The sequence below is a fragment of the Coloeus monedula genome (genome assembly GCF_965178545.1).
Source record: "Coloeus monedula genome assembly, chromosome: 8".
Taxonomy (NCBI): domain Eukaryota; kingdom Metazoa; phylum Chordata; class Aves; order Passeriformes; family Corvidae; genus Coloeus; species Coloeus monedula.
This window is the reverse complement of record NC_138788.1, coordinates 22233282-22244195: the sequence shown is the minus strand read 5'-3', so window position 1 is coordinate 22244195 and position 10914 is coordinate 22233282. Positions and strand designations below refer to the sequence as shown.

Genomic DNA, 10914 nt, shown 5'->3' with positions numbered 1-10914 from the left:
GCAAGAGGCGCGTGCTACAGCGAGCCCTCCTCGTACCCGTGCGTGCCGCCAGCTGCTGCTGCCCTTCCCGAAGGACGACAGAGCAGGGCCACCTCCGGGCCCGGGCAAGGAAAGGGCGCCCGGGGTGTGTCCGCCCGGTCGGCGGCCGCAGCCCCCCCGAGCCGCCCGGCCGGGGCCGCCCCTTGGCCGCGGGCCGCGGCCCGGCCCCATAAAGGCGGCGGCGCGGCGGGCGCGGCCCGGGAGCGGCAGCGGCGGCCCCTGCACTGCACCGCACCAGGTAAGCGCCGGCCGGCCCCGCTGCGCCCTGCCCGCGGCTGCTCCGGCTGTGGCGTGGGGTTTGCATGTTTGGCTGTTCTTTGCCATGTCGGTGTTGGGTGGGTTTTTTTTCCTTTTTTTTTTTTTTTTTTTTTCTTTCACTGTAAAAGCTCGGGTCACCAAAGTTGCAGAGAGACCTTAGTTCTTTTCCTAATAAAGCAAAGGAAAAGTTGATTAATTTGATTCGAGTACTCCCCTCCTACTGCTTATTATGGTAAATATCTCCACAATAAAAAAAAGCAAGATGAGGCCAGCACAGCTTCTGCTTTATTTTTGGCAGGGCTCTGGAATACCAGTGAGAACCCTGGGACGCAGAAAGCCATTTATTTAAGTGACAAAGCAAATGCCTTTCAGTGACTCAACAAAACTCTGCATTTCCAGCAAGGACTGCGTCCGTGTCAGCAGGGATGTGCTACAGTTGAAGCCCCTTTTTACAAATATTCAAGCTATCTGGCCTTGAGTGGGCCGTGTCGTTGCATAGTATCTGTGATACCCATCATCTGAGAGGGAGGGTTATGAGTAACTTCACAAATAAAGCTGTAGCATTCTTATTGAATACTTGTAGTAGACTTTCAGCCTGGTCTTTGGGGATTATAAAAGGTTGTTTTTAAGCCAATTCTTGAAGCCTAATGAGGTGAAAAGATAGTATATCCCTCTCTTCTCCAACTTTTTTCCCCTGCTTCACTTAGCAGTTGACATTAACAGTGCAAAGAGCCCTATTACTTAGATCTGGGTTCATAGCTCGTAAAAAATACTTCTAAAGGTGCTTTAGTATTTTTATTCAACCAAACAAGCGCCTAAAAAGATCATCTAATGGTTGTTCAGAGCCACAGAATGATGGTTCTGCATTGAGATACATAGAATCCCATTTGATGCTCTGACGGGGTAGGCAACTTGCTTAATATAGTGCTGTCTATGCTGAGAGATGAAGTAGCTGATACAGCTTGTTGGAATTTTAAGACCTGACTCAGGGCCTCTAAGAGGGAAGTTCAAGTGGATGAGCACTTCCACTTTAACTGGATCTGTTTTACTTGGTACTAGAATGTTATTTTTTGTATTTTCAAGAAAATATGTTCAATTAGCTGTCACTAAAATCTATTTTTCAGAGGTTTGGATAAAGACAGAAGAGTAGATTTGAAGTAGTTTAGGATTCGCAAGAAATGACTGACTAGTCTCACCCTGGTTCCTTAGGTAGAACTGTCAATTTTGATTTAGGCTGCATTGTTTAAAGCTGTGCAGAGGTGAGGCCATGAATAATTAAGACAATAGACGAAGCAAATATGCATTCTTGAGAAGCTTCTTATCTGATGTAATAAATGGTAACATCCTGTGTTTCCTCTTGTTTCAGAATGATACAGATCTTGGACCCGAGACCCTTACCCAGCTCCATCATGCCTGCGGATATGGCCATGCGAATTTGCATAGCCCATTCTCCACCGCTGAAGAGCTTTCTCAGCCCCCTCGAGGACTGCCAAAGAAACAACTTTGTGAACAGACTCAAACCTCTCCGGCCGTGCCTTCATGTGAAACGTGACTCTGAAGCTCAGAAGAGCGACTGGAACCACTCGCCAGCCCGAGCCAAGAAGCGCGTTGTGTTTGCAGACTCCAAGGGGCTGTCCCTGACAGTGATCCACACCTTCTCTGAGTTCCAAGAGCACCCTGAGTGGGATCTGCAGTTTGACCTCTTAGGCATTGAGGACATAACATCCGACTTAAAACTGCATGAGGAGAAAAACTTGATTCTGGGTTTCACTCAGCCCTCAGCTGACTACCTGGACTTCAGGAACCTTCTGCAGAAGAACCTGGTTTGCCTGGAGAGCTGCACCCTGCAAGAGAAGGTGCTGTCAGGCACTGTGAAAGTAAAAAATGTCAGCTTCGAAAAAAAGGTTCAGGTTCGTATTACTTTCGATACATGGAAGACCTACAAAGATGTTGAGTGTGTGTACATGAACAATGTTTACAGTGATTTTGAAAATGATACCTTCTCATTTACCATTGATTTTCCTCCTGCCATTCCCTCAGAAGAGAAGATAGAGTTTTGCATTTCTTACCAAAGTGGAGAACGTACCTTCTGGGACAATAACCAGGGCCAGAATTACAAGATTGTACACGCAGAGTGGAAGCCTGATGGTGTTCAGATACCATCTGCCACAGAAGACTCTGTAGATCTTCAGACTACAAGGAGAGCACGAGAGAGAGAACCTGATCTGCTAGGCAGTCCAAGGCTGTCCAGTGGCCTCTTTCCCCAGTGGCACAGCTTGGGTCAGATTGAAAATTCATCACCATATTGGTGATCCACACTACCAAGGAAGCATCCTTCCCTTTGGCAACAGAACAGTGCTAGTTTTCTGGTTCACATACTGCATGGTGAAACCACCTGGCAGGTTTTGTTTGCTGTCTGAACAAACCCAAGTTCGTTAGTCTGTGGGACTTGTTAAACCATATTATGCTCCTGAAGTTCTTAGCCAAACCTTATCCTTGGAAGGAAAGAAGACCAAGGTGCAACTCGTGTATGCCACCTACTATAGGAATAGCTTGCCTGTATCTCAAATATATGCTGCTTTCTTCCTACTGTCAGCTCTCCTGGGTCACTAGGAGAGAGACTTGCAAAGTAGTATGGAAGGCAATAGTATCTCAGCAAGCCATAGTAACTGTGTGTGAGAGTATGTGTGTGTGCACAGGGATGGTAACAGAATGTCACAACTCATTTTGTACCTATCAGGAGTGCAGTAGATGCTGTCAGGAGGCTTGCTGTGACCCTCTACATGCTTGTAGCAAAGGCAGGTAGGGATGCATGGCAAAGATTTGCAGCTTCAATACATGTTAAGAAACTTGGAGAGGATAATGGAAAAGTGGGAAAAGGGGAAGAGGTAGAGTGTGCTACATAACTTGAAGATGTACAATGTTCTAATTCTTTCCAAAGCTGTTTTTCTAAATCTCAGAGAAAGACCTATGGGATAAAAAGGAGGCTAAAGAAAATGATGGAAAGTGAGTAGTAGAAGTGACCACTGCTTTAAGAAGGCATCTCTGTCCTTACTGTCTTTGTGAAGCCTTGCATTTGATAACAAATGTAACCTTGACTTCACCATCCTACTTACTTTGCAGGCAGATGGTTGCCTTTCAATGTTAAAATAAAAATGTGCCTTTAAAATTTTTTTAAAGCCACCCTAATATGTCAAAAATAGGGTTAGGCAACAAAACAAAGCAATCTGTTAATTTCCTAGTCTGTAGTAGCATTAGGTGATTCCACTCGTCACCTGATCTAATCTTAAGCATCTGATGATTGAGTATCTTGCTCCTAATTGCAATGTTAGCCATGACTTTTCACAAGTAACACAGGCAAGGTCCTTCATATTGAAGACAGTGAATTAGCTGCACTTTGTGAGAGCTAATTTCTTTAAAAGAGCAGGGTTGTTACTAGTTTTTTCTAGACTGAATATAGGCTTGCACATAGAAAACTGTTGTGGTTTATTTTACCTCAGTTTTTGAAGTTTATTTTTTTTAGACTTTAGTAAACTAATATATGTTTTGTATCTGTATGCCTATAATTTAGCTTTCTGAACTGTCAAACTCTAAATGTTGTCTGGATTTCATGCAAGATTTATGTGAGAAATTGTCCAGTACATGCTCAGCACGTGTGAAACTGGCACACCTTTTAACTATACAGAAATGGTGTTAACATCAAAATATAAATTACATTTTTGTCCATGGCTAAGCAGTATAATAGCCTGAGTGTGAAGCTACCTGCAGTGCAGCGAGATGTTAAGTACTAAGGTGAAATAAGCCTTCTCCACTAATTGCACTTTTCCTTGTGTAACCTTTGCTGTTATGTGTAAACTAGCCATTTTAAGAATAAATTTTATTTTGATACATCTGGTTCTCACTGTGTCAGCTCAATCTATCTATTTTCTCAACTTCTGTAAAACAAACTTAGTTGTGATACAAGGTACAACCAGTTTGTTCTGTGCCATGGGATCTGCTAAAGCTGGCTGTGGTATGGCATCTCAGGACAGAAGCTAGCATTATCCTGAAGATGAAATCCAAGCTCTTCACTAAGTGAGAGATCCTCAAAACTATTCACCTTGCAAGTTGTATAATTTTAAAAAACACTTTATCTCACTAAATTTACCTGGAATATTTTGGTTTGACAGATTCTGCCAAGGATCTTCCTCTGCTGTGGGCAAGTCTGGCAGGAGTCCATCTTAATCTGAAGGCCAGACTTACCTGCTGAGCTAAAGCATATGTGATGATTGGATGGGTGAATCTAGACAGCAGCTCTAAATGTTTTCTGGCTTGGTTTCACCTTAACTTGGCTGATTGTGATTGTGCCTCCTGCAGCTATGCTGCTGTTTAGGGCAGTGGGAGGTTGTACCCAGGAATCCACAAACTGCCATCAGTACCAGAGGATTCCTGGCAAAATAAAGCATCTGCTCTGAGCCAGCCATGCACCTCTGATGCAGCACCATGGCCCCAACCTCACAGGCACTGAGAATGGAGATGAGGGTGGGAGTGGTTTCCAAGGGCCCTCCGTCCCCTGGGGAGTGGGCAGAAGGCTTTGGTGCACCCCTGCTTCTCCTCCACAGCCATGGAGAGCTGCACAGAGGGGCATTTCTCAGGACATTATCTTAGTGACCAGATGCAGTCTGCTGCACACAAAGTCAAGGGTTTCCAGCAAGAAATCTAGCTTTAATTGTGAAAAAGCAATTCCCAAAAGGCAGAAGACATGAAGCTAACAGCAAGTTGCCGACCTGAGGAATTAATTTAGTGCTTCCACATGGCTGGACACAGAGCCCATCTACCAATCTCAGACTCAATTACTAAGTACACTGGGTCCTAGTGGGCAGGAACTCTTATGTACTGCACCACCAGGTCCCTGCTCTGGAAAAAAGAAGTGAACTAAAGAGAGATTTGTAACTCAAATGGCTTGAAGGCTGCTCTGCCTCGATGTGAAATTTGGCTTCAACAAACCAGATGCAAGGCTACTGGGTAAAGCAGAAGCCTTCTAGCATGAGGAAAAGCAGCATTTCTTATCTTCCAGCCAGGCTTTGTGACCAGCCAGCCCAAATGCCCTGCTCTTGACTGAGACATAAATCACTTAAAAATAACAAAGACAGATTCCTTTGAGCAAGCCTTGTCTTTAAGCCAGTTGCTTTGCAAAGATGCCTTGCAAGGTCCTACTTGCCCAGCAGAGAGTCAATGTGGCACTGCAGTGTTGCTCAGCAGCTTCAAAGCCCTCCCTCAGCTGAAAGGGCAAAGGATTTCTTCTTTCTCTATTCCCTACTAAAGCAACACAGTTTCACTCCTTGCTCTTTTAAAACAGCTCATGTTGTTTAATGCTAAAGTTCACATCCATCAAAAAGGTAACGGGCTCCTGGAGAAAGGTATTAGCAACACTTAAGGTGTATTGAGAAAAAGACTAGTCTTACAAATCTTTTATCAAACACTGAGAAAAACATCATCATTGGAAAATTGTCGTAGCATCTTAGATGCTGACCTTTCAGACATATCTGTCCCAAAACCTGAAACAGATGTGGTCCCTGGAAAAAAAGCTTTCAACCTGTGACATCATCTCATTCTCTTAGGAAGTCACTTTTTCAGCTGCACTGTCGGTCTGTAATTCCACCACTAATGTGACAGCAGTGAATAACTGGATTCACTCTTACACCTCTGCAGTGTCTGACTTTCAGTTATAGCCTATGGGTGGCACAGCACTTACAGACTTTATTCTTCAAACATGAGTGTTTCAAGTTGGGTTCCTAATAGCTGTGCTCACTTTTGAGAAGCTAGATCTAATTTTGCCATGTAAAATTAAATTAAAATTTGCTGGTGTTTTTTATTAACAGAGATCTATCACCCTGGAAGATCAGTGTCTGAACATTTCCTGAGAACATAATTAGAATTTTCATGGGCAATTAGTGAATGTCTTTTTCTGTAGTTAAATATAGCTAAGCAAATTACCACAATTTATATGGTAAATCTGGTATATTAATGGTAATGTGGTAGATGTCACGGTATTAAATATGCATAAAGCAACAACTCCCATCTCTCTCAGACACTTCTGAGATTTAAAATGAAATGTAATCAAGAATAAAATATTTCAGTGAGGCCAAAATAAAAGAAAGCAAGAATGTGCTAAATCCTCTTGAGAGGTCTCTGCTCCTGTTTCAAGAACCACCTGTACTTCAGCCTTTCCTGGCTGGCATTCATGTAACCTATTCTTACAACCATTCAGTGATGGTGGCTTCCAGTTATTCTTTCCTCATTTTAAGAGTCTCCTCAGGTCCCGGCCTGATTAAAATTAAGCTCCTAGCTTCTTGTTTTATTCTGCATAGGCAAAAGAAGAAACATCTATTTCTTTCTTTTTGCCATAGCCTGTAATGGCTTGAGAGTAAAGAACAGGTTTCTCTCCTCTCCCCACATCCCTTCTCTAGGCTATGTAACACTTCATTTCATTAAGATGAGTACTTTTTCTTTCCATCCTTGTTTGGAAATAACCTGTTAGAGCTTTGGATTTTCCTTAATGCAGAAATATCACTCTTGACTAGCTCTGGCAAAAGCCTCATTGTGTGGTCCTCAATATCACCACTGAAAAACTTAGCACAGCTCAGTACTCATTTTTTGTTGCTCAGCTGACTTCATCCATCTCATCCAGAAAGGCCTGGGGAATGTACAGCTCATTTCAGTGCTCAAGAGCCTGTCTGTGAAGCTTACGACAGCTGGGCAGATTGAATCACTGATACACTTCACCAACCATTTACTCTAACGATGGCATTTCCTCCATTAAAAACATTTGTCTTTTTCCTGTTCTTCCTCCCTATATTGCAAACTGCTTCTAACACTCCAGCCTTTGTTTACCTCTTTTCTGGAATAGTCATTAAGTTGATGAGCTTTCATTTCTTCTACCTGAAGTGCAGCATTCTCTGCTCCAGTGACAAAATTCATGTGAGCTTGGTAGGACTGGTGCAGAGAAGGCCGACTGACATTTGTTTTTGCAGTGTTCACTGCAGGTGGCCCAGTGTTGATCTCGGTAAGTGCACCTTTCAAACAGTGAGGTAGAAAACACCAGAGTTAATTCTGGTAAGGCAAAGCCTGAACATGGCAGGTGGGGCTGCTCAGTCCCTGGTAACTGCAAGATACCCTTAGGTACTGCAGCCTGAACACACAGCAGTCGTGTACCTGTGTTATAGCCCCGGCGTTCTTTGAGCACAGGGGAAAAACAAGGCTGCTCAACAGCTAAAGACTTGGCTCTGTGACAGCAGGGACTGTCAGCAAGATTATGGTTACAATAAGCTAACAACCAGATTCAGGGGAAAGGAGGGACTATTGAAAATGCAATCAAACATAGGTTAGCAGAAACTACGTAAGGGTGCAATACAAAGAAATTGGACTACAGTTTACTGTACTGTAAAAGAAATAAATGAGGAAGAATAAAATAAAAAGTATTTGCCTTAAAGGTGTTACTGGGGAAAAACCTCTGCTATCTCTTCATATTTCAGGTCACTGTCATATTTTATATGCTTTTGGACTTGCAGCATCTCAAACCTTACTCTAAGGAACAACATAAAAGCAGCTGTTGCTACAGACTTGCTGGCAGTGAGAGTGTCAGGGCAAATTCCCCTCGCTTGCAGAAATGGGAAAACAAAACAAAAACCTTCACACAGCAAAACTCCTGCTCTAAATAGTCCACTCATCCCTGAATCACACACGTGACTGTAGTTAAACATAAAGTCACATCTGTGAAATTGTTATACCAAAAGCAAGTATTTCAATTCTTTTTTTCAAAAAATGTCTCTTACTGATATCTCTTTGAGAAAACAACATTTTAACAGAGGAATTCAGAGTATGCAGCAAGTATCATTAACTGAAATCAGGGGCAGGTCAGGGTGAGGTGCTTTTTTTGTATGGGTTCTTTTGGTTTTGTTTGTGTGTGGTTTTTTAAGTGCTTTTCTTCACAAAGCTTTGTCTTTTTCTCCTGCCTTCTCACTCACAAACTCCCTCCAGTTTTCCTTGCCTGGAGCTAAATCTATATTGAATCAGGAGACAAATAAATTCTCAAAACATGCAGCTGGCTTACTTTAGCCCAAAAGTGAATAGAATTTATAGAGATATACAAAGAAATCTCACGAGGTCTCAAACACAAACCCAAAATATACCAGCAAAGCAAAAAACCAAACAAGCAAAACCCGCAGTCCTTGTTCTCAATTTAAAGCTAATTACACACTGCAGGTCTATCAGGTGAGGTGTAAAGAATGTTATGGTACAGCACAGACATCTTTGACTTGGCTCTGAGCACCATAGCAAATCTACTGACCCTAGGAAAACAGATCTGTCCATAAATTCAGAGTTCAGCCACAACCATCACCAGCCACCCCTCTACCCATCAGAAACTCAGGCCACACACTGATACAGCACAGAAACACACAGGAGCTGCAGAGTTGGAGTGGGAGAGTCAAAGCTGATTTTTGTGCTCAGGTTACGCAGTCATGTGTCAAATATTGATACCCTTCAAACTCTCCATCTAGCAAAGGCAAGTAATGGAAGACCTCCTAATATTTTCTGCTCAGCTTTATTGTTTTCTTGGAAGAGTCACACTCTTCCATAGTCCAAACCAGCTCGTGGTCTTTGTGTCTGTAACTATCACCTCAGCAGCTGCACCACCAAAAGCATTTAATTTGCTCTGCATTGGGAGTCAGGAAAAGCTAACTTCCCAACCACCCTCCCCAGCCCTTGAGTTTCTTTTCCTTTTTTTCCTATCAGGCTGTAAAATCCTCTTTTTCTTACCTGCCATAATCTTCTGAAAGACCATGGGTGTCTGAATTTCCAGACAATATCACTTTCAGAGGTCTGTCATCATCTTCCTTCAGGAAGGACACCAGGCAGGGTATAATCCCAGCACAAAGGAACCATCTGCTAGTGTGGAAGATAACCCCAGAAACCGAAACAGTTTGAGTTAGGATCAGTCACAGCTCCAAAGGGCAAGAGCTAAAAGCCACTTCCTGTAGCAGGAGATGAAAATGATGCTTTCATAATAGGTGTTATTGCTGAAGCAAATCTCCTGCAAGCCTGGTATCATTCTGGGGTGGTGGGTAAGTGCTGCACTGGCAGCACCTGAGAAAAATGGGCATAGCAGGTGCTGCTTGTATGGCACACATGGTGGTTATTTGCTAAATAGCAGTATTACATTCCTTCCCCTCCAAATCAAACCTTTATCATGCTGAAGAAAAACAAAAGGCATGTTTCACAGGCCCCTATCTCTGCATCCTAGGTGTACTGGGACCAGTTGCCCAACTTTGTGCATTGGACCATGGTGAAAACATGAAGTCAATCACCAATGGAGTAGAAGCTGGGGCTGTGCTGAATGCAGTGCAGACCCTGCTGGAGTAACAACTATGGTACAGAGCGTCCCTATCATCTGGAAGAGAGCAATCAGGCAATACTCTCCATCAAGAGTCTGCTCCTCTATTGCAAAATCTGTGAGCAGCTGAATACTAAAGAACTCAACTCTGACGTTCATTGTAGCTAGTAATTAGAAAAAACCAGTATTTTTTATTTTTGGTGAACTGCAAATGTCAATTATTGTATTATTATTCTCAAGGCCAGTTACATAAATAACATTGCATTTTATTCTATACAGTGAAAAATACGCTACCTCAAATATAAAATGTCATACAAATGCTACAAGTGTACATTCTGGGCATGTGCAAGTCAAGGTGTCATGTAGTTACATCCTTAAGCAGCTGACTGACAGAGAAGGTTGTGCTGGATTTCTCCCCCTCATGCTTCAGTCATTACTCAGAAGAGGGAAAAAAAGAGGGATGAAAAGTGTTTCTGTGATGACATCTTGCTAGCTGGTTATAAGAACTCCCATCTTACTCCTGCCAGCTCCAGGATAATGCCCAGGGCAGGGTCATGGTGGCCATGAAGTCGTTCACCCTTGTCTTTCTTTTCTCTTGTGGTAGTATGGGAAGGAATTACTTTCTGTCAGCATGGCAGTGATGAAGAATCACAGAATCAAAGAGAGGTGATCTGAATCACAGAATCACAAAGAGAAGTCATGTGTAGTCATTTTATATAATCAGTCACCTTTCCTGGACTAAAAGCTCCTTAGAGAAGGAAAATTTTACCATTTAGGACCTGTGGTTCAGAGGTAAGACTTCCTCAGCCACTGGGGAACATATTGCAATGCCTTTACAAGGAATAATTAGACAGAGATATATATTTATAGTTAATTATCATGTTAGGGCAGCAAGAGCAGAGTGAGTTCCAAATGCAAAATATTGCCCCCCCGCCCCCCCCCTTTCCATATAGATTATTTTAGCCCCTCTGGTGTTCGCTTATCCCTCTTGGGAGCCTTTTCAAAGACTTCTCAGCTCTGAGATTTAATACTGGCATTGCTGACATGCAGAATTAAAAATGTAAAGCGTATTTACTACCTTCTGGTTTTAGATTAGCAATAGAGAAAATAGTCCTTGACCTGCACATAAAGCCAGGAGGGCCGAAGGGACACAGCTGCAGTGTGAGCAGAGTGAGGAGAAGAAAGCCCATTGCAGGGCAGCCCAGAGGGGTGGAGGCCTAAGTCCCTCTGGAGCTACAGGAGCA

General features: G+C 43.0%; 1 protein-coding gene across 2 annotated transcripts; it reads left to right on the top strand.

Moving 5' to 3' along the window:
- The first annotated feature begins 200 nt into the window (after positions 1 to 200).
- On the top strand, positions 201 to 4187 carry PPP1R3C (protein phosphatase 1 regulatory subunit 3C). 2 transcript variants are annotated; one of them, XM_082286613.1, is made up of 2 exons: positions 201 to 277; positions 1664 to 4187. In XM_082286613.1, the coding sequence occupies exon 2, from the start codon at positions 1665 to 1667 to the stop codon at positions 2607 to 2609; it is 945 nt and encodes a 314-aa protein (XP_082142739.1). In that variant the 5' UTR covers positions 201 to 277; position 1664; the 3' UTR covers positions 2610 to 4187. The 2 variants fall into 2 exon arrangements, with proteins under 2 accessions (XP_082142739.1, XP_082142740.1); XM_082286614.1 differs by lacking the exon at positions 201 to 277 and adding an exon at positions 1426 to 1556.
- Positions 4188 to 10914: the final 6727 nt, after the last annotated feature.